This window comes from Stigmatopora nigra, chromosome 18 (assembly GCF_051989575.1).
Source record: "Stigmatopora nigra isolate UIUO_SnigA chromosome 18, RoL_Snig_1.1, whole genome shotgun sequence".
Taxonomy (NCBI): Eukaryota; Metazoa; Chordata; class Actinopteri; order Syngnathiformes; family Syngnathidae; genus Stigmatopora; species Stigmatopora nigra.
In genome coordinates, this window is record NC_135525.1 from 5,097,980 (window position 1) to 5,123,015 (window position 25,036).

The window sequence follows — 25,036 nt, forward strand, 5'->3', positions numbered from 1 at the left end:
AAATCTCCTTCTACCAGAGCACCATTTATGAATGTCATAATATCCAAAGATGTCAGAGGTTAACTTTTTTGTCCTTTCCAATAGTCACATCCTGCTCTAATCTCTCCAAAACATCCACAATGGCATAACTGATAAATTTGACCAAGTGATGTGTAAGCATAATACTTATAAAACCCGTTCCAAGTCTTAAAATAATACCACTTCCACATTTTCCTACGATTTCTACTTCAGCGAGCAAATAACGATTGAGAACGGAGAAGGAACGGATGCTGGTGTTACTGTGGCAATCTAAATTATGCATGAAAGCAAAGAGGACCAGATGCGCACACAGAAAATCCATGTCATTGTTGGTACTTCAAAAATAAAATGCACTGCCAATGACAACAATAGATGTCAAATCCTTTAGGTTAGGTTGTTAGAATTGGCCCATACGGTCCCAAAAATTAGCTTATTAGATTAGATTTATATATATTTAGATATAAGATTTTAAATAAATAAACAGGTGGATATATATATATATATATATATATATATATATATATATATATATATATATATATATATATATATATATATATATATATATATATATATATATATATATATATATATATATATATATATATATATATACACATATACATATACACATACATATACACATACACATACACATACACATATACATATACATATACATATACATATACATATACATATACATATACATATATATATATATATATATATATATATATATATATATATATATATATATATATATATATATATATATATATATATATATATATATATATATACACACACACGTGTACTGCAAACAATGAAGAAATCAAATACTAAAATTATCAGATGAATTTAGTACAATGGGTAAAGATTCAAGTATTTGAAGGAGTACTTTGATTCATAACAGTGCAGTACATTGTACAATAAAAAATCATTGGCTAAGAAGCATTTTAAAGCCAGAAAAAACAAAGTGCGTACTGTGCTCAAATATGAAAAACTATGTTGTTGTTTTTTGCTATATCTTCCTTCTAATCATAAGTCAACATCAAGATTTGAACTCATTGAGGCTATTTCCACGAATGAGTTGATTTGCTGCCAATCCTCCCACCACAAATGAATTGGACTTCTACCAATGATGTATTCATTCACAGCAGAACATTTGGAGACCCCATGATTGGTTTGCTGTCAACTTCAAAGCGTTTGCTGAAAGAGTTGCAATTTTTTTTTGTAAATTAGTGATGGGAAATTCATTCTTTCACTGCCACAGGCAGCATTCATTTTTCATCCGATTTCACAAAATTGCAAAGTCTTCAACTGGATGAACTTTTTTGGTCTTCCCCTCCAAACACTAACTTCTTTCTCTTCCTTTTTTTTCCCCCTGCCCATTTATCAATGTCTTTAATCCTCGCTTTGCTCCGGGAACAAAACACAGCCGCCTTTATGTATCGGAGGGCACAACCTTCTGTTGAATAACGTGACACCTGAGGCCAAATATTGGCTCCGTCTAAAAAGCGAGAAGCACTTCCCGGGCTCCCATCATGACTAAACACGATGTTACGCCCTGAGATCAAATGCAGGAGTTCTAAGCAGCTGTGGAACTAGTTGGTACACGGCGCCATAAACAAGCATAATTATTTCCATTCTTTACTTTTGTGCGAAAAAAATCTATCAAAATAAGGGCCATATTATATCACATTATCAATAGGATACATTTTAAATTATCTGGTGAAAAATGATACACTATGACAGACTTTCTTTTTAGTATTTTTGAATGGACATTAAACTGGCTTGTCAAATGTTAAATGGATCAAGTAGTGCTGCAACCTAAACCTATGCAGTGTAAACAGAAATAACAAATTAGTATACATATTTTTGCTCAAATCCAAAGTAAAGTAATTATCTAGTAATACGTGTGACTAGTGGATTTGCCTTTTAACACTTGTCTATATAAAAATAGTAGAATAATTGATAATAAATTAATTAATACTGGAACGAATGGTGTTCTTATTATGTGTTGTTATTTAGCCCTGTGATTGGCTGGAAAATAGTTGAGGATGTCCAACATCTGGGGTCGGTAGTTAGTTAGGACAGGCTACAGCACCCCGCGCATGCAGGCAAAAGGTAGGGAAAATGGGCCTGAAACGAGTGTCAAATTCTATTTTTGCTTTTATTTTGGCAGGTAACTAAAATCTAAATATCAAGACGTATTTGTGTGTATTTTGTGTAAGTATTTATTAATATTGCTATTGTTATTGTATAAATTGTATATTAGAAAAACTGTTGAAATGACTGCAAAACACTATCAGTTTGAGTTGCCAGAATATTAACTCATCAAATTGACAACCAAGTATGAACAACGACAATACTTCTGTTTGGCATCAAATTCTTGTATAAGGTGCGTAACCAGTTTCAAGTGGTGATGTCACAGGGATATTTTTGAGGCAGTCGGGTGTGGGTTCAAATCCCAGATGGTGACATATAAGTTACGCTATTAAAATGCAGAAAAATAATACCATGATTTTCAATTAAGGACAATAACTATAACTGTACAATTTGTACGTGTATTCAACAATTTTCAGTCAAATTCTGTCTACCATAGCTGTCATATTTTTTGCACGTAAATTCAACAATTTTTTTTTAGACAGAATACCTGGATATTATTGTTTATGGGTGTGTTTATGAGGAGGCCCCACAAGTCAAGTGACACTAAAAAATCCATGTTCCAACCTGAAAACCAGTGTGTGCATGTGTTTAAAGTGTTGTGTGTGTGTGTGTGTGTGTGTGTTCACTAGGTGGGCGTGGCCAAGGGCGAGGACGCCTCGAAGCTGCGTGCCGGTGTCACAAGAGCAGCCAGTCAGTGCACTGCAAGCAAAACAACTAACCAGCCTGACCCCCGCTCGCGTTTTCTAAGCATGCATTTGCTGTTTGCGGACCCTCACCTTGACTTTACAGGGCGCTTCTTCTTCTTTTAGGAATCGACAAGGATGCTCACCCGCTCCATAGCTCAGGGAAATCTGTGAGCGGGTCATCTAAAGCAAAAAATGGGAAGGATTTACGGGATGAATATTATTTTGATGACAGTATTGCTGGGACTGGTGAGTAGATTTTTTTTTGCTTAAACTATTCGTGTTGTTTTTTTTAGGGTTGTGAAAAAAATTTAAGTACTGAAATGTTGTACACAGATATGATATTTGATTGGAAAGGTATTGATACTCACATATTTATTTTTGCACAAAATAAGTATAAAAATGTTGAAATAGCAATATAAAACAAATCGTTCTTAGCACAATTTCCGATAATTTTAGATTTAATATTTAGATTTTTTTTTTTTATAAATGGATTTAAAGCCCTGAATGTTCAGTTATTTTTATAGATTTAAAACAATGTTTATTTTAGCTTTTTTATATATATTTTTTGTTTTACAAATTGATTTTTAAACTAAAAACCCAGAAAAATGGATTAAAAAATGACAATTATTGATCTAAAAGGGGGAAAATCAGGAAATTTAATATACATCAATACTCTTCATTTTAATTTGATCCTAAAACAGAAAGTTGGCACTCATAATTTATTTTCCCGGGCCACACAAAATGATGCGACGGGCCAGATTTGGCCCCCGGGCCGCCACTTTGACACCTGTGCTCTAGATATTAATCAAAAATATTGTTCCATTTCTCCTATTAACATATCGACTGCCATTGACAGCACTTAGACGTACAATCAAGTTCATCAAATGGAAGTAGTAAACCAATGCTCAGTAACATAACTTCAAAACCAACCTCCTTCCTGAACATGTTATTTATTCCCCATTTTTTTTAACTAGCAAGGAAAGAGTTTTTGTTAAACGCTAATTTATCGACAGTTGTAAATATTTGACAGCGTTTTCACGTGTGACAGGTTAGCTTTTAACAAGCGCACAGCAGTCGTGCATCGTGTTCTGACTCAGGTATGCAATATTGATAAGTTGTGAGGAAGGTCGGCACGCCGGACGGCTAATGGTTTAACAAGTACTGACAACTCAGGTTAAGAGGTTAAGTGCCACTGACGGAAAATTGACTCGGTCATTACGGAGATTGTGTTTCAGTGCCATTGACGGTGATAGACGTTTAATTCATTTGGAGTGGGAGGGATTGGCAGGGATTGGTCGATGGATTGGACGTTTATCGTTGTTGAAGGAAGCCAATAAGACATGCATTAAAAAAGTGAAAGTTGAAAAGGTTATTTGTTTGGGAAAGTAGTTAAAAAGTCATTTTTGCAGTTATTGATTAGTGAAATGTAATATTTTGATGAGTAAAATATGTATATCAACATTACTTATTTTGTTGCTTTTTAAGAAAATCTTTATCCAATTTGTAAATCAGTCTAAAAGAATGCTTTTAAAAAACTTAAATATGAATAGTAAGAAATGTTCAAATAGCCTTTCACATCAATTGTTGCCAATAGGTTAATTATGGAGTCTTTTGTTATGAATGGCATTATTTATACTGAAATAAAAATACATTTTATTTCATTTTATTTAACCGAAAACAACAAAGAGCATCATTTGCGGTTTGTCACTTGATAGGTGTCCAATCCATTTCAAGATGCGCTATGTAAACAATCCCTACAACCAGGTATGCCTACTAGATAATACCCCCTATCCTCACATGGCGTCCACTCAGTAATAGTATACAACAACACTACCCATTTAGCATAGAAAAGTACATATCGTGAAATGTTTTTTTTTCTTAATCACTATTCCCAAAACATTTTCACCCCAGCTGCTTTCCCTAAATAAACAACACACTATAAACAACCACAATTGGGAGTGCACTAAACCCCCATGTGGCACATTAAAACTGGTCAGCCTACTACAAATAGATCCAGATTCCCATTCTTTATGCCAAGCAGTTAAAACTGGACAGATTTCAAATAAATGATTACGTCAAATCAAAAGGTAAACAATCTCTGATGATGATGATTACAAATCTTACTCCTAGTGCCATTTCACCCAAAGCATGTACTATTTCAACACAATATTTTTCCATTCTTTTATCGGCTTTGCAACTTGTTCATTAACATTCTCAATTTGTTATTTCACACAACTTCTCCAATCCAAAAATCTGAGAAAATGTTCAGTTCTAATCATATCACTATTTTCTTCATAGTAAGACACCCGAGAACTACTTAAAACTGTAAAAAACAACAACCTGATGCTTCCCCTTTAATTGCTGTGTAGTGATATTATTGTTGCCAAAATGGTGACAATATATCATATAGCGAGTATCTCTTGAGGTTTTGCACCACGCCTACAACTCCAAGCAGCAGCTCGGGTGTTAGCGTCGCCCAAAAAACCGACAAAGGTCAAAAGGGGATGAAAACAAAATGCCCGTGGGACTTGGCGTGCTTTCAAATATCCGCCAACAGGTATTTTTCACATGCGAGGCACTTTGACAGTTGACGTCGGCGTGTTGTTTTTCCGCATTCGTATTAAAGCGCACAGCTAAGTGTTAATAGAATGCTTTTGTAATAGAGGAACACATTTTTTTACTTTTAAATGCCATACTATCACTTTGGGAAGCATGACTTTACTCACAGGAGCCTGAAGGCAACATTTGACGTTTTGTCATTCGCATTCCGCACACACCTTAAGATAGAGATTTATGAGTCCGCCCTTTCGTCTTACAATGTATACGCACGTGTGGGTTTTATGAAGGGGGGGCCTGAAACTGTACTAGCTGGTGGGCAGCAAACATTAGCTTAATTTATTACAGTAATACTGTCTTAACAATTTATAGGCCATTCATTGGCGGCATGAGAAGTGCAATCCATTTTAACGTGAATAGAACTCTAAATGTTTATGTTTTGTAGTCAATGGCAGCTAAAGAGTGAACAGTAGATGTTTTCCCATTTAGTTTTTTTAAACGTAAATTATCATGTTTTTTTTAGATTTTGAATTAGAATAAAAGGGGAATAAAAAACTGTAAAAAACATACATAGTATATAGAGTATATATATGTATATACATATTTTATTTATAAAGAAATGTTTTAATATTATAATAATTATTTATTTTCATATTTTTATAATATTTATTATATTATTAATATTATATAAATATTCACATTTGATTTAATATTTATTGTATTATTAATATTATATTAATATTAATATTTGATTTGTCATTAGATTCCATGAGGAATTTTATAATTAACAGTAAGTCACCAATGAACAGGAGGTGACTACTAAAAATAAATCAACAGAAAATGATCCAAAATATACAAAAAGTGAATCTAGAATGCCCCTAATTGACCAGAATTGACCCAAAATAAACAAAAGGCCACCTGTAAGTATACCCTGAAAGTAACAATAATGCCACCAAATGGCCAATAATGGCAGCCAATAATTCAACCAAAAAAGTCAGCGAATCCATAACTAAGTATTGAGACTTTTGCAATCAAATATCAACACTCATGACTTCTTTGATTGTGTTTATGCTAATTACCTCACATCTTCTATGGCCTCACGTAATGATGACATGTCCAATGATTGACAGGCGAGGACTTCAGCCAAGGAAGAAAAGTGCTTGTCGGGACAGTACACCACAGATGGAAAATGCTGCAAGCAATGCCCACCCGGCGAGGGGGTGCTGCAGCCGTGTGGAGCCAAGCAGCCCGTCTGCGCACCCTGCCTGGACAGTAAGCAAGACACAAATACACACAATTATTCAACAAAAGCCCTACGATTGGCTGGCCACTTATTCAGGGTGTCCCCCGCTCGGTGCTCATAGTTAGTAGGGATGGGCTCCAGCACCCCCCACCTAGCATGCATGTTTTAGGGATGTGGGAAGAAACTGGAGTACCCGAAGAAAACCCACACAAGCCTGGGGAGACATGCAAACTCTACACAGTGAGGCTTGACCTAGGATCAAACCATCATCCAAGATACATTAATCAAACCCTAAACAAATAAGTTGCACTATTTCTTTTAAGCACTGATTTATCATTGGCTATTCATTGGGTATTTTTCAAGTACCATAAAGGAATTTGATGATCATTCCTGGCTATCAAAGTCATTCAGCCTCACTTCACAGCATGTTAGGGAAGTCAGCTGGTAATCACCCCCGATCGTCTGTGTCCATGTAAGGGAGTCAACTTCCACCAGACTTTATGAGCAACGCCAGAAGATATAAGAACGGGAACCGGTCCAAATGTCGTAGAAAAATATACAATGGAGGATTTTTAGGGCAGCGGACAAGCCAAAATGTAGGCTCCAGTACAACGTTCAAGGTACATTTGCGTCAACTCTTGGATGGACGCATTTGTATGGGAATTTGTCAGCAGTTATATCAAGATACTTGATGGCCAGAAACTGCAACATACCCAACAAACAGCAAATGGACGTGGGTCAACTGGAGCTTATCCATTGCAAAAGCAGGCAGGTCGTGAGAGAAGTCATCCAGACACAGACAGAGGGATGACTGACTTGGAAAACATAACAACTCCCAACTTCTTGTTCTTTCTACCTCCACTCATAAAAATAACCCCAGATACTTAAACTCTTCCACTTGACCTTTTTCCCACCGAGGGCTGCTGTCTTGGATTTGGGGGTGCTGATTCCCACCCCAACCACTTCAAACTGAGAGTTGAAGATTGTGGCCTGATGAGGATGAGTTTTAGAGTGTTGCTAACAGTAGTTCAGATCTCAAAGGTTTTACATCCTATTGTCTAATGGCCTGGAAATAATTACCGTGAAATCAAGCCTGCCTTGCGGCTTTCTGTTATTGCTTACTTTAATTGGTGCTTGGGAATCACAGTTTAGTTGCTCAGACATGATAAACCGCAGACAGAGCAACAACAAAAAGTGCCAGAAGAAAACAATCATTGGCTACCATTAATTTCAATTCATTTACGGCCCAATTAATTACTTTATTCCTTGTTATTTTTGAGAATATAAAAAATCTATTTTAATTTAATTAATTTCATTTTTATTCAAACAAAACAATAAAACTTTTAACGTAATGCACATTGCTATCAAACTATTTTTTATCTGAAAAATTGAATTAATTTAAAGATTTTGCAGTTTTTTTAAACAAAAATGTCATCAAAGACACTTGCTCACATAAAGATCTAATTTAATACAATATTTTTTTAATTACATTTATAAAACAAATGCAAAAAAAATCCAGTTTTAGCGAGTTGTAATTTGATTAAAATAAAAAAAAGAACTTGATGTGTGTAGATATGCATTACTAAGAAAAATTTTTGTTTAATTCGATTTTTTAATGATTTATTTTCCCAAAACCTATTCAACTAATCAAATTAATTTCTCAAAAACTAACCGTCGAGCCCTTCCAACATCCCCAAATGTATCAAAACATGTTAAAATAAATAAAAAGATAGTCCATGGAGATGCTGAAGAAAAAGCACTTGGTAATGTTTTTTTAATAGTACTATGTGTCCAGAAGCCCCTAAGCCAGGAAAAGACCATCTGCATCTATGCCCCAAAGCCTCGCCAGGTCGCCCCCGCCAGCCCGCATACTCCAGGCTAGCGTTATTAATGTATTGACGTGCATTATTGATGAGCGGCATTATGATAATGGCTCTAAGAGCACTCGGGGAGGAGGAGGCGGAAGAAGCTCCACGTCTGAGTGAGTCTGGTAAGCGAGGATACCCCCACCTCGCATGACGGCCAGCGGACACCCACTTTGCACCCAAAACCGAGAAGAAGCCAAATCTGATAGCATCAGAGAAGGTTCAGCTAGAGTGACGCTCCATCTGTCAGCAAGTCCCAATCTCGCTACATGATCATAATGTCTGACGCAGCGGGAGGTCCAGTGGCACTCGACACCCAGTTGAAGTGGAGTCATTGAACTTAAATCAGGTCCAAATACTCTTAAATCTGATCAAGTACTAACTAAAGGGGATTTTTAAAAATGTTACATCTCGAGTACCCTCCTAAATTCTCCTAGATCTATGTAAAAACTTTCCAAAACTCTCTTAAAGCTCTTAAAGCTATGTAAAATCATTCCCAAAATCACTTAAATTCCCTTAAATCTAGTAACACACAAAAGTGACCTTTGAATCTGTTAAAATAAAAACATTCTCAAACATTTACTAAAATACTGAGGTAAAAAAAGTGATGACCCAAAAATACTTCGTAAAAGTGACCTAAAATCTCGCAAATCTAGTAACAAATTTACTAAAAGTGACCTTTGAATCTGTTAAAATAAAAATATTCTCAAAAATGTACTAAAATACTGAGGTAAAAAATAGTGACAACCCAAAAATACTTTGTAAAAGTGCCTTAAAATCTCGCAAATCTAGTAACAAACTTACTAAAAGTGACTTTTGATTCTGTTAAAATAAAACCATTCTCAAATATTTACTAAAATATTGAGGGGAAAAAAGTGGCAACCCAAAAATACTTCCTAAAAGTGACCTAAATTCTCGCAATTTACTGAAATATAGCCCAAAAAAGACCCACATTTTGGTATATCTACTGAAGTATCGGCTAAAAGTGATCTAAAGCCTTGCAAATCTCCTGATATATACCCTAAAAGTGACCTTAGATTTCCAAATTCTCTTAAATCTACTAAAGTACTGTCACCAAAATACTCACTTTCAAAATGAAAGAATATTTTCTGTTTACCGAGGCCAATCGGCGTTGAAGCCTTCCCATCTCCCAAATTGTCGCACTGGCGCAAAAGCACACGATGCTCTTACAAATGGTCCTGTTGCATAATTTAGGTCTCTACCCATCTGAAATACAATTCCATAAAACACGGTATATTGATCGCATCTTTGGAATGAAGATATATTCCTCTCCAAAGCATCGGAGGGAATACAACAAGTGTTGCTTTCTGTTCGTAAGAACTGAAAAAAAGTGCTTTGGTTTACAGGCGAAACCTTTTCGGAAAACTTCAGCCACACCGAGAGATGTCAATCGTGCACCAAATGCACGGGCCTCTTCCGTATGGAGACGCCATGCACGGACTCCAATGACGCCATCTGCGTTTGCAACTACGGCTTCTACCTCAACGAGTTGTCGCAGAGATGCGAGCCATGTACCAAGTGTCCCGTCGGGGAGGGTATGCTGCTCAGCTGCGAACCCCAACACGACACGGTGTGCGAAGAGTGCGGCGGCGACACCTACTCGGACCAGGAGAGCTCGAGGGAGCCTTGCATTCCTTGTACAGCCTGCGACGAGGGCGACGAACTACTGCTAAAGTCCTGTACGGCTGTCTCGGACACTATTTGTCAAGGTAAGAAAACCTGTCTTTTCTATCTGGGGTGGGGTCTCAAGTGGCATTACGGTCAAGATTGTGATCGAAACCTAACACTAAATTGGGAATCACTGAGTTGAGGTCAAGATCAAGACTTTTGTGGGACTTTTTCATATATCCGGACATATAGATAACCTCCCTGAGCACACTTACTTACAACTTTAGCATCCCTCTCTGCATGTTTTGCAAGATGATCCTACCCGGTTTTGCGCTTCTACTTCGATTTGTACATAGTCCGGTAGAAATTCCAACTTTACAGAAGCGCAGTTCTTTTTTACTTTAGTTTGGGGAGTCGAGGAATCACATTCACTTTAGCAAAATTTAGTCAAACTGTACAAGTGCAAGTACTGTCAATGTCATGATTGGCTGCTTAGCGTCATTGCATTATATCCTATGATTGGCTAGACACCTGTCACTCACTGAATTACACAGTATGATACCTAAAAAGCAAATATATAGATATAGGTTTGTATAAGTTATATATATATAGATAGCTAGGTTTGCTTGTGCATTGACAATGTGCAACCAGTGCGCAATTGCGAAGTATCACATCTTAGAGGGAACATTGTTTTTGGGTCAAGTCCAAAACTGAGAATGCAAAGACAAATACCGAAAGAACAGCAAGATTGAAATAAGACTACAAGAAAAATCTACACTGAAAAAAACAAGTACAAGCCCAACTCAAGACCAAGACTGAAACAATACCAAAACTTACCCAGAGTTGAGTTAACTGGTCCTCAAGGGCCACTGTGGGTGCAGGTGTTTGTTCTATCCAGTCCACCATAGGGGTTGTCCTGAGTCTATTTTCCAAGATGAATTTGTGGATCATCTCTAGAAGGTAGACATCACAATTTTTTATTGTGCTTAGAAAATTATTCAACACTATCACTTTACATGAGACCAAAATATCAATGATCTTGCCTCTGATATCAAAGTAACATACCTAGAGAGGCTCAAGTACTCCCAAAAAACATTTACGACAAGCCTCTTGTTGTACAATGTAGACTCCTTAACCCAAGAAAAAACTGATCCAGAACCCAACAATTTCGAGCAAAATTTCAATTGAAAACACATTAACGTCCCTTCTTGACCAGAAATTCCTTGAATGACCCGAGGGCATGAATCCAACCAACCAAGGCGAGAGCATATTTGTGGTTGATGACTGTATGTCATGGACGTTGATATATCATCTAAATGTGACACTACGCTCTATTGTGAATCCATTGATCCAAATGTCATCCCGGAGCCGTCTTCGGTGACGCGTCTCCATCCCGACGACACAAAGACTCTTTCTCCCGGAAACGGAGGGATTTCAGGAAGGTCGTATTTGTCGACCGCGCTTTTACATGACTTTACCCTGTGGCTATCTCTCTTCGCATCTCAAATTCCACACGACTGCCGTCAGCGGCCATCGCCGCGACCCGACGCCCGGCAGATTAAATCGACTCTTTTGTCCCGCCACAATGAAAGGAGTGTGTCGATTGGTCGCGAGGACACCCGCCTTTATTGCCGTCTCGAATTTAAGAGAATTATTTGGCCTTTTGAGCTTGGCGCGTGAACATTATTTGGGTGACATCATTGTAGACTTACTCAAATCTTGGCATTATCTACTTGCTTCATCTTAACCAGTTCACAAGGCAAATGGCTATTATTGGTCATTTAAAAAAAAAAAAAAAGAAAGACCTGGTGTCCTAAAATGTGATGTTTACAGATGTGGACATAAGTTCTGAATAATTATTGTATCACTTTTAAAGAGCCTGGAGGGAGCTCTTAAAACCCATTTGTTCTGTTGTTCTTCTTCTCAGAAGGACAATAACTAAACTGGCTTAATTATTATTTTAATTCTATTGTGGAGTGTTTACCATGCTCGCCCTACAGTTCTGAGATTGAGGGTTCAATCCCCAGTTAGATGACGGCAATGAGTTACAAGAAAAGTTGCATGTGGTACTCAGGCTGAGTTTGTTTGGGACTTGAATGATTCATCTATAAAAGCATCTTGTCAAGTTTGTGGGACTTGAATCATCAGTACGCTGTTTACCAGTTGCGGTACGTGAGGTGCGTCACCACATGGTTACACATGAGTAAGAATGTGATCAGGCGTGGAATGAAAAAGACACTCCAGCACCACTTGGTTCCTCCGAATACCCGTGAGTTTTTTGATGTGGTGCATGGTAATTTTTGCAAGCATCCCAGGATCTGACAACAAGCTTAGACGTGTAAACATCTTTCAATCATCTGACAAAACGGTCTCGGCATGGTAAAATATGAAAATAAACTATCAATGAGCTCTAGTGTGAACCTTAATCTGTATTGATGGAGATATTCTGTCTAGTTGTTGCTCCATGTCGAATGCAAACTCATGTTAGCCAATGTAGTACGAACCAAACAACATTTCCCATAATGCCTGTGGCTGCGAAAGCCTGTTACGTGGATATAGGGGTAGGATTTCAGCTTTAGCTTTGGCGACCAGTCTAGGGCTGGTTTTTGACAAAAGTCAGATGCAATAGGCTCCAGCAAGAAGATGAATGAATTAATTTATGGTATATTTACTATTTTTCCTCAAAACTACCGTATTTTCACGACTATAAGGCGCACCCTCAACGAATGACACATTTTATTTTTTTTTTCCATATGTATAAAGCACACTGGATTATAAGGCGCCCTGTCTGTTTTGAAGAAAATTTCAGACTTTTAAGTGCGCCTTATAGTCATGAAAATACGGTAAACAAAAAGAGAACATGCCATTTTAAAATCCAGCTACATACATAAATGAAATACTAAAAATGACAAAAATGAAGTACTTGATAACAAGAGGCTGAAAAAGATTAGGAGAATTTTATATCTCTAAACAATTCATACACTATAAAAAAAGAGGTCGATTCATTTGCTAAATAGTTGTACATGATTTGCTAAACATGGCAACCCTAGTCCTTAGGGATAGACTGCAATGTGGACTATAACAAAGGCAAGTCAGACCCGCATGTACTAAAACCTCCTCCATTGAGAACGTTGGCTTAATGCAATTAAAACTAACTGACGAGAAGATCAGAATCTAAGGGCCCAGAACTCTGACATCCTTTCGATAACCAGCAGAGCACGCCACGTGACCCACGCAAATACGCCGGAGGGCCCACGCGCCACATCATCATTCGTGGCGCTAACTCAATCACACCATCCTTATTCCTTGCGTAATCTCTTTAGCAGAGCGCTCGTGTTATCGCTGCCTTCGAATCTGCGGATCCGCCAGGCGTCCGCATCTACATTAGGCCGGTCAGACGACACCGGCCCTAAGGCGAGGGAGGACTCGGTCCGACGGTAGGGGCGGGTCGAGAACCGGTGAGCTACTGCTTGTGTAAAGACTGGTCGTAACATGAGAGGCTGCAGGCATTGCTGCTAAAGAGAGGAAGGCACGGCAATATCCTTTCAAGCGGTACTTTGCAATCACAAATTCTGTTGTTAGGAATTCCTGGAAAGCTGCCATAGTAACACTTAAAGCAATCAAACTAAGGAAACACCAAAATATCCTTCCCACTCTTCTAACAATTTTAAATATTATGTTTCAGGAATTAATATTGGCTGCCAGTGACGGAATGAGTGTCCTAATCCATTTGGATTTGGAAAAATGGCAGCAAATTGGCATTGGATTGAACGTCTAATAGTGGAAAACTAAATTCACAGCATAAGGGTAGTTTGACACTGCGTGATTTGGCGTCTGTCAGTATTAAAGACACTTTTCTTACATATAAGCAGTAATTGTAACGAAAAAAATGATGATTGAATTAAGGGTACAGCTCTTTTTCACAAGTGGTTCTCAGCAAAGTAACATTTACTATTTGTTGGTTATTTTCTGTTTTGCAGTAAGAAAGCAACCATTACTGGATGAATTACTAACTAACTCATATCTAAGAACAATTGAAAGTGTTCTGGGGATGTGGGAGGGAACTGGAGTACCCAGAGAAAACCCACACAGGCAATGAAAGGACATGAAAACTCGACAGAGCTAGGTCAGAATCATGGATCTTATAATTGTGAGGCGGACGTGCTAACAACACTAACACACTTAATTATATATGATTAATTTTCAGAACTCTTAGTTATTTTACTTTATCTAAAATTATGTATGTAATTATATTACACAACATTCAAAGGCAACACTATATTTCATGTCAAAATATGAGCCAAATTAAGATGGACAATATGACCATCGGGCATACTCACAATTTGGAGGGTATGCTTGCAAGATGTTAATCTCAAAACTTGTAACACTGACCGTGGTTGAAAGGTCAAGACAGAGTGAATTTGAACTCCGCTCACTACAAAACCGGGTAAACTCGGGTCACTGCTAAGAAAAAGCCAAGCTGTTAAACTGACATGAAACATTTACCATCACATGAAGATTTGCATGATTTTGCCTGTAATCACAGGGCAGATTTAAGGGTAAACGCGTGTCAACACCTGAGAGGGCGTTTCAGAACTAGGTTCCTTCACGCCTCGCTTCAACTGGCATCTGCACTTAGAGACACTCTGTTAGCAACCTCGTTTTTCTTTGAACATGGCTTCCGGGGATTGGCTTGCACTTATGTGTGCTGCCCTATCGCCTCAAAGCGTCCATGCTCAATGTTGCATTATTCATTCAAATGCTTAAAGGCTACTCAAGGATGAGTCCAAAATATGATGGAGGGCAAAGATTGCAGACATTCAGGGAACTCTAGCATAATCTGAAATTAGGACCCTGACCAAAAAATGCTATTGGCATCATCAAAATTAGTCCATTAATTTATGATATTGTCATAGACAGTCAACAGACTGTCCCCACCTTGTGGACTTCCTGTGTGTGGCTCCAGTTTCTTAACTAGGTCTACAATGTCTTGTGTGTCTTGTGTCTGTCTTTCTACTGCAACCAAGAAATCTCCCAAAAACAGGTTGAAATAAAGTCCTAACCTAACCTAATACTATTTATTTTTTGTTTGTTATTTTTTTTAATAATTAATTCTCAATTTTACTTTTGAATTAAAAAAAATGTTTGTTTATTAAGAATATTTCAGATTTTTTTTTAATTATTTCTACTTTTTTAAATTATTAAAATGACCTAAAAAAGAAAACATTAACAATTCTAAAGCACTGAGTGGAATCCTGCTTAAACTAATGTAAGTAGTGTTGTTAGCTTAGTAGGCAGTAGTACAGAGGAGAAATGATATACTTAGTAGACAGAAAAGATAAGAGGAGGGAAGATGGGTCAGATATGAGTGTGATAGGGCAGATGAGTATGCTAACGATGTTAGTGGTATAGTGCTCAAATAGCATTAGGACAAATCACTTGTGAGCCTTAATAAGTTCAAATCGGACTTTTAGAACACAGATAGATGACTAAACAAACAAAAAATGTATCCGCAACATAGCATGAATGAGAACGTCGCCATGTCGACTAAACTACCACACGAGCCTAGGGGTCGCCCTCGCCCTCGTCACCTTCCAAAAATGTCCTCCCCTTGAGAATGCGCTTTGTCCACAAGGGTCCAATTGAAGCGACAATGCCGACAGTGTGCGACACGCTCGAATTGAAGGATGGCGACTGAACGAGCGGAGTCAGAGGGTGCCTATGCCGGTCTGCCCACAATAAGCAACTGTGCCGTACAAAGATGAACAACTGCTGGCGATTCCTCCAAGTTATTGATGTGCTAATGTTGAGGACACGCTAAATCCGGAATGTCCCTGCCATTTTGCTTTTGACATTTGATTCCCGAAGGACGGCCGTCGGCGGGTTGCCGAATGTTAAGGTCAACTAAACTCGGGAAAGAAATGGCTTCCTCCTTCTCTTGGCCAGTCTAATAAGGAAGTCATTTTACTCAATCACCTCCAACCCACTGAAAGAAACTTTATGATAATTTGAGAACGAATAAAGGGATTATTATCAAACATGTATTATGTGTTTGAAACTAAATGGAAATTCAATGAAATGGATGTGATTAGAATTTGGAGTAATGAGGTCAAAGGTCAGGTCAAAAACAGTCTCACAATAACTTAGACACTTAATGATAACTCGAGAACGAATAAAGGGATTATCATCAAACATGCATTATGTGTTTGAAACAAAATGGAAATGAAATAAAATAGACAATGTGATTACAATTATGGAGTAATGAGGTCAAAGGTCAGATCAGAAAAGGAATTTCACTATAACTTCATCATCTGGCTAACATATGCCTTGAATTTGGCTGTTTAGGCAGAAGATAGAGTGCTCTAAATAGTCGTTAATATTAATCATGAATCTAATATATATTTTCATAAATATAAACAAAAATGTTAATAGAAATCTAAATGCTCCAGTTATGGCCTAAAATAAACTCAAGTTATTTACTATTTTATATGTTTGGCTACATTTGTTCATTCGTCCCTCCCATTCAACATGGATTGGACATCTAAATACAGTCAAGGGCTGCAGATTAGTTTAGTACTTGCCTCGTACAAAGTAAAAATATTTGGAATATACTTGTTATTGTTCATTAACTATGAAAAAAAGAGCAAATGCTCCCAAATAAAGTCGAGAATGAAAGCGGAACTACTGCAGAGACTAAAGAAAGATAGCATTGAAAACGCTGAAAAAACATGCTCCGCTCGATAAAACCGATGGAGTTACTTTTGAGTCTTCTCAGGTTTCTCTGCTTGACCTCCACCGTTGCTGATTGCATTTTGTCGCAGAGAAAACTGAGAAGGCAAGGGAGAAACGTAAAAAAAAAAAAAAAAACTGCAAAGCAACGGGATTAACTGACTCAGTTTGATTTCGCGGCTACAGAGGGCGGCCCATGTGCCTCCGGCACGTTACGACATGCGGAATAAAATAAGCATTAAGCGTGTAAGTATAGATTGAAAGACCAGCGACATCTGCTTTAAAGTGGAAACAGTCAGGTGTGGCATACACACACATAACATGTTAGCCGAGGATGAAAACAATCTTTTTCTAGTTTGAAAAACATTTATTTTAATTAAAAAGAAGCATCTGGTTTGTTTACTCTTTCTTTTTTAATTACTGTGTTTACTTGCATATAAGCCGTATTTATCGGACAAAAAATTACTGAATCGAGGGTCATGACGCCATGACGCAAGACAATGGAGCTTATACGGTCATTTATTTCAATATAGAGAAAAGATAAACAAATAAAATGCTAAACAAAATTTCTTTTGAGGTCTATGAATGAAAAGGGTTAAAAAGAATATACACAGAGGCGGCTTATATGCGAGTAAATATGGTAATACATGAGGTTAGATAAAAAGACATTTGAGAAATTAGCCTTAAAATAGACTATTTAAACATACTTTTTCATATTTATCATAATTTATCTGCCTATTTCTCTAATTAATTGATTATCGAGACCGGTTTTCAGCTAAACTGATTGGCGCGGAGTCACGTTGTATTCTGGTAATTTGACAGAATTAGCACTTGTAAATATTTTTTGGTCATTTTGACAATTGTCCTTCTGTTCGCTTTTTATAATCCTATCACAAGTTTAGTGAAAATAAAAAGTTGGGATCAAAACCCACATTTTCCATTTAGGCCATGTCAAATTAACCAACCCCAAACCAGACAGTCTATTATGAAGTAAAAGGCGCTTTTTTTTACATAGAGCGATCAGGTAGATACAGAGAAGGGAGGTGATAAAGGAAGTAAAGGAATAAAAGGACGCAACCAGGTGGATTGGCCGCAACGTGTCTCGAGTTACTGCTTTTAAAAAGCCGCTTTCTAAAGCAGGAGCTGGCAAACTGATTGTTGCGTAAGAAAACGTCTGTTGAAGAGCCAGTAAAATGGGAAGACGGCTATGGGTGGGGGTGAATGGGCTATCGTACTGGATAAAGAGGATCTTTGTCAGGGAATGGTGTCTGCTTTCCAGAGGGGGGGAAAAGAGAGACGGACAAACGGGATGGGAATCAATACACTGCAGTGGATGTATTGAGCTTTGATCAACAGTCTTCCTTCTGTTCAAATTGCTTTAGTTTATTAAGTCATTGTTTGCCATTGACAGAAGTAGACGTTAGCTGCCATTGCTTGGAATAGATGTCCAATTTGGACTGGGAGGGACGGCAGCGATGGCCTGACATTATCTAATTTAAAAAAAAAATATATATATATATATATATTTATTCTCAAATAATTAAATTAGCATTTTATGAAAAAGAAATTGAAGATATTCATGTTTTAATATTTTAAATGTTTCTTTTTTACATTAAAGGGAACAAACAGAAAACCTATTAATTGACTGAATTTTCCTTGTTTTTTATTTTATTAAATTTTTGCACAAAAAACAAGTGTTTAGAATGAGTTTTTCTAAAACTTAACTAAATATTCTACTCATTTAAAAGAAAAATATTCAAAAACAAAAAAGAAAATAGTAAATTTTACTATTCTTTACATGTTTTCAAATATTTCTTAATGACAAAAAAATGCTTACTTCCATATTACTTAACCAAATTGTTACCAAGTCAATACTTAAAATCTAAATAAAAAATGGAATGGACGTCTTGTTATCATCAAAGAATTAGCCTCACGGGTCACTAACACAAAAAAAAACCCAACATTCTGTTTGGCTGTTACAGAGCAATACCCATCCATCTCACCCACGCCCTTCACCGCTGCCTCCACGCCCACCTACGACGACTTCCCAGTGGGCAGCCCCCCTCCCGACGGCCCTACGGACGACGACATCATCCCAGCCACCACCGTCGCCGACGTGGACTCGCATGAGCCCATCTACCGCAACCTCAACGACAAACTTATCCCCGTCTACTGCTCCGTCCTGGCGGCCGTGGTGGTGGCCCTGGTGGCCTTCATCGTCTTCAAGAGGCGAGAGCTAACCATAACTTTCTCTACACTTGACATTTTTGACAACTCGACTTCTCGCTCTTTGTGTAGGTGGAACAGCTGCAAGCAGAACAAGCAGCAGGCCAACAACTGCACGTCCAATCAAAACCAGACGCCGTCACCTGAAGGGGAGAAGCTACATAGCGACAGCGGCATCTCGGTGGACAGCAACAGTCTGCACGAACAACTGGGACAGAACCAAACACACACGGGTACCCATTTCACGCTAACTGACTTCGGATTGATTGAAGTGGTAGCCATTTTTAATTGGCTCACAGCAGATTATCAATCAAAATGGCATGGACAAGAAGCTTAAATTAACCCTACCTTCTTTTGCACAGATCTGTTTAAACACTATTCAGAGCGAGCCAAAACCTGACAAGTAGAAATCCATTCCGGAAACTGTTTAGTGTTTTAGTATTTTCATTACATAGTGTTTTTTTTTCTACCATTTATCCTCACAAGTGGGGTGCTGGAGCCTATCCCATGGCACATTTTTTGAACTGCTTTGGCAATCGCCGGGTATAATGAAACAAACAACCATTAATAATCAAACTAATACCTAGAGACAATTTAGACTGTTCCACTAAGTAACCATGCATGTTTTGGAATATGGGAGAAAACTGGAGTACCCATAGAAAACCCACTGATGCAAAATGTGAACATGCAAATTCCAAACGGGAAGGTTGTAAACCACCAAGGGATTGAACCCTTAATCTGGAAATCTCGAGTCATACATGCTAACCACTTGACTAAACCCTAACCCATAAAGCCAAATATCATCTAGAAACGCTATTAAGCGTTAAAAAATAAACTTATTATCACTGTCTCGTTCCAGTGGTGACCCTAGACGAGGACTCCTATCTGCTGCTTCCCCTGCAGACCCGCGATAATGTGGAACAGCTTCTGTTCAACGGCGCCGACGAGAGCGAGACTGAGGACGATTGGCGCAACCTGGCGGGCCTGCTTGGCTACGAAGAGGACCGCATCGCCGCTTTCCGCCGGGACGAGCACCCGGTTCGGGCGCTCCTCTCCGACTGGGCGTCCAAAGACTGCGCTAGCGTGGACGCCCTGCGTACTGCTTTACGCAAAATCAACCGCAACGATATCGCTCAGAGTTTACCGCAAGCTCCCGCCGCCCCCAAACCTACCGCCACCTCTGTGGTTTAGCCCAAGTGAACTTTTGGTTTCGTTTGCTTTTGCCTGAACGCGGACGGAAACGAGCTTTCGGAGTCGCAATCCTAGTTAGCCATTCTGTGGATGGAAGTGCCTCTCCCCAGTGTTATAAATCGACGCCATCATACCAAAGAGGTGTTAAAGACTATTGACTATTGATGATAAGCACCATTATTTACATTTTCTGCCTCCTGATCTGGCAGAACTATCTGGATTGGATCTGGATTCTCGCAAGTGCTCAAGTTTGGGTTTTTGGACTACATTTATGTCCAAATGCAAACCACAACATGGATTGTCGATGGGCGAGGTCATTGAACTCGCACGTAAAATGTAATCATGCATGGATTTAGCATAGAAAACACACGGCATTTAACACACCACACACTTTCTGATGGATTAATAGAAAGCAGCAACTTTTTACACTCTGAAAAAGTAGCTCACTAGAAACTGGAATTAGGGATATTATGATGTTATGTTCAATGTGTAAATTAGCAGTATATTATATATAAAAAGACAGCATGTCCAAAAAGCATATTGTACACACACGAGTAAGCTACAAAACATATGAACCCGCATGCAGGCAGTAGAACAAAACAAAAAAAACAACCAATGTTCTCCTCTCTCAGGTGTTGTCCTTAAAATTGTTTCTTTTAGGTCTAATTTTAGATGTCCAATTTAATTGGAAAGAAAAAATGTATGTTTTTATTAGTTTAGGCTGATTATCAAATTTGGCAGGATAAAGACAAAAATGGTAAACTTTTTGTGATTAAATTAAAATGTTTTAAAATCATTTTTATGATTTGAAGTAAATAGGTTGCAATGTTTTAAACTAAAAAAAATGTCCCCTCAAAATAAATTAGGATTTTATGTGTTTATTTTTGTTGTACAACGTAATTGGTTTAAGACAAGTAACAAAAATTTTCCTGCACATTCCATTTTAATTTTCATTATTTGAATGTTTGTCTAATATTTGGGCTCATGATATAGTGTTCAAATATGACAATACATGTCTATTTTTAATGAGTTTTGATGTCAAATATTCTTTGACTTTCTGAATATTTGTCTTATGTTGAAATGTCAGAAAGTATAAAATAATGAAAAAATTAAGGATGTATTTTTTTTATTTTTAACATATTATACATAATTGGTTTAAGACAAATAACAAAATTTTCCCTGTGAATATTACTTTTTGGCATTATTTTTGTATCATTATTTGAATGTTTGTCTAATATTTTGTCTTATGTTGGAATGTCAGAAAGTATAAAAGAAATTGGAATTTATTTTTAATTTTTAAAAAGGGCCTATTTTGGTTATGTGTGCTCTTATGGAGGCGGAAAATATTTGAAGGAAATTTACTGTTACAAAAATGAAGGTATTCTCATTCACATCTTTACATATTGTTCTTAATCGTAGCACTTTTGTGTGACATGAATTCCCTTTTGTGTGTATTACAAAACAAGTGCCTGGCAACTATTTCAGGGCTTATTAATGTTTACTTTGGGATGTTTTTGTAAACTTCTGTTACTGTAAATACATTTTTTTAAGTCAACATACTAGGACCAATGTAAACATTCAAATCTCACTTTTACACAAGAGGATAGCATGCATTTTGTGTCAAATAACAATAACAACACACCTTTTTGGGACGCCATTTTGTGTCTCCGGACAGTATTTGTTTGCTGGGCTTTTGCAGATGCTGAAAAAAAGTCAAACATGATCAACTTTAAAATACAAGTTACCACTTTTTAATGTAAACTCATGTAATTCATTTATTCAATAATCCACTCGTATTAGTATGTGTAAAGATTATTGGAAGTTGACCCAATGTTTGACTTTTTGCGGTAAAGTGAAGCCAAATATGTGATGAATTTTGCACTTGATTACAAAGTGATTTATGCAAAATGAGGGGTGCATATGACAAGGCTGTAAAAAAAGTAACAGCTGAGAAATGTTCCTTATAACCCAACTAACGCAACATATTGTATTATACACTACACGTAATGTGAATTGGAGAATTCTCCTACAATAATAAATGGTCAGGAATTCTTCATTAAATTCAACTTAACACCGCAAATGTGTAATTAATTATATGCTGTTCAAATAAAAGCTTCAAAAAATCCTTCTGTTGTTATCCTAGCTTTTTCATGGTATACTCCAAAAACAATCAGAAATAAGTTTAGTAGAGGTTCCCAAAAAAGTGCGACTGAAAAAAGTACGTATCAATTATTCGGTTGGCACACTTTTTGCCAAAAAACAAACAGGGAGTGACGTTGAAAGGAATGTAAAAAAAAACGTCCCAAAAAATAAGAAACACAGGAAAAAGAAAAGAAAAAAAACCTGACAGGAATGCTTTAGAGTAATTAGGAAGTGCCCTAAAATTTAACAGAATTGCTAGAATAAACAAGGTCAAGTTTAACAAAAAGTGCCAACATTTAACAAAGTAAAAAGCGAACGCCCTTTAATTAAAATCCGTAAAAAAATAAGATAACCAAGCAGTGCTACAAGATAAAAAGGTAGTCCTCCAAAATGCAACAGTAAATATTTCAGAATAAACCCAAAGATCTCCTAAAATGAAGTATTCTAAAAACTTACACTAAATACATCAAAACAAATAGTATTCATCTAAAAACTGAAAAGCCCCCAAAATGACAACACTTTAGAGTCATTATTTTTCGCGTTATAATTTTATACCAAAAAGCTGCAAATATTTTTAGCTTTCCTTAGAATGACCCCCATATAAAGGGTTCCATATTAAAAGTTCCTTATGGATAACAATATATAAGGACGTAAAGAGTACTCAAGTACTCAACCTTATTCTCAGTCTGCAGAAGGTCCCCCCACCTTGTGGACTTCCCGTGTGTGGCTCCAGTTTTTTTTAACTAGGTCTACAATGTCTTCTGTGTCTTGTGTCTGTCTTGCTACTGCAACCAAGAAATTTCCCGAATACGGGATGAAATAAAGTTCAAATCCAATCCAATCCAATCCAAGAGGGTGCTAACATGGGAACAAGAATTTCCCACTGGACCTCTGAGACAAACAAGCCGTCATGTCAATGAAGTCCACGTGAAGCTAATGAGGCGTGAAATCACACACGCTTGGTACATTTGCCCTCACGGACTCTATTATTTCAAGTGGCCTTGAGGTTAAGACATGCTTAAGTAGCGCTTTGGAACTTCCAAATGGGAAAAACATTTCCGCTCATAATCCTGCAAAGACTCCACGGGCTCATTTGAATGTTGGCTAGGTCAAGGGAAGCGTTGACTTATACGATATGAATATACTCCAAATGAATTCGGGCAAAATTCCATAATATCATCATTGTATTTGTTCTTGATGTAACGCATTTATGATGATTTTCAATGGCGATTCGAAATTCAAAAAGGCTTGGCGTATTTATTTATTAACCTATTTATTACCTATTTATTTATGTCTAAAATTTCTTTTTCTGTGTCTGTATTCTCACCCTCTTGCTACTGTGACAATGAAATTTCCAAAATATGGGATGAATTTAGTTATCTAATCTAATCTAATTATAAACATACAGTATTCCAAAGTCGACTTGAAAAGATAATCAATATCTTCCGATCTACATTTCCTCTTACCTTCTTATTTACCGACTATTTATATTTCTAATGACTTCAGAGTCAAAACCAGATAGGTGACGAAAACCCCCGAAATTGTGGAAGACGTGAACTGTTATTACGCAAAATTCCATTTAGTGCGTTGGCGTGCGATTATCGTACGCCTGTAAAACAGACCTGAAATCTTCCGAACTTTGTCGTGTTGATTTACGCTCCCTTTTACGACTATATTTACTCTTTTACTCGCATTATGGATAGAAGCGGAAATAAGACTCCCCAAGGAAGTGAGAAAAGTGTGAGATCGTGAACGTCGTCGGTGAAAGATGTTCCCACAGGTCGAGTTTAAAAACAACACTCCCCTGCATCTGCAGTTACAACGATAACAACGCTCATCTTTCAGATATTAACAGACGCCATGTTAGCGATCGTAATCTGGGAATTAGCTGTAAATGGAGCTTGTTAAGAGCCAGCTGAGTGCTGTGCAGTGCTTGCAAGGCCACCAGGAACAGCTTTTACAAAAGGGCCATCCATAAAAATCAAGTGCCGCGGTTTATTGGCTCCTCCTCCTCAGTTCGACGGAAAAGAAAAAAAAAGGAAGCTCTGAACGGTGGCCAATTAGGTGAAGTGATGAAACTGAATCTGCCAGCAAATGGACGGGTGAGAGGAAATTCTGTTATGCCTCTGATCGCGACTGGAGCACACCTGCTTCCATTATGGTAACATTTCTATTAATAATGTTCATTTTATTCATCTGATGACACATAGAATATGTTTAAAAAATAAGTAAATAAAAAAGTCGGTATAGACTTGGACTAAGGACTTTACGTTATCTGAAATTGAAGAGATGATTTGAAAAGCAAAAACTATGTTTCAAAATGTTTTTTTTTAAATAACGGGATGCAGGCATTTGTATTCAACTCCATTATTCAAGGTCGAACCAAAAACATATTTTTGGACGGTAAAAAAAAAAAACATTTAAATTTTTTAAGTGATAATTGTCCTACACTTGTTGTACCATTCACAAACTTTTGATATTTAAAAATTGCCAAAACTGAGTTTTACAAAGGTTATCAGTTGGTTATCAAATTCCTCCAAAATTGGACCAAAAAAACTTCACTATACATTTAAATTTCC

At 37.3% G+C, this 25,036-nt stretch overlaps 1 protein-coding gene across 1 annotated transcript; it reads left to right on the forward strand.

The window, feature by feature from the left end:
* The first annotated feature begins 2,890 nt into the window (after window positions 1-2,890).
* Window positions 2,891-22,418, forward strand: ngfrb (nerve growth factor receptor b). Its single transcript, XM_077739196.1, has 6 exons — window positions 2,891-3,122; window positions 6,563-6,704; window positions 9,908-10,270; window positions 18,881-19,127; window positions 19,197-19,357; window positions 19,984-22,418. The coding sequence occupies exons 1-6, from the start codon at window positions 3,069-3,071 to the stop codon at window positions 20,313-20,315; spliced, it is 1,299 nt and encodes a 432-aa protein (XP_077595322.1). The 5' UTR covers window positions 2,891-3,068; the 3' UTR covers window positions 20,316-22,418.
* The last annotated feature ends 2,618 nt before the right edge of the window (window positions 22,419-25,036 follow it).

What these genes read in the sequence shown, in the direction of transcription:
- ngfrb (XM_077739196.1), top strand. Translation starts at nt 3,069, where the DNA reads ATGGGAAGGATTTACGGGATGAATATTATTTTGATGACAGTATTGCTG. An exon ending in CTCGGACACTATTTGTCAAG is followed by an intron (nt 10,271 to 18,880) that starts GTAAGAAAACCT and finishes TGGCTGTTACAG; the next exon opens with AGCAATACCCATCCATCTCA. An exon ending in ACAGAACCAAACACACACGG is followed by an intron (nt 19,358 to 19,983) that starts GTACCCATTTCA and finishes GTCTCGTTCCAG; the next exon opens with TGGTGACCCTAGACGAGGAC.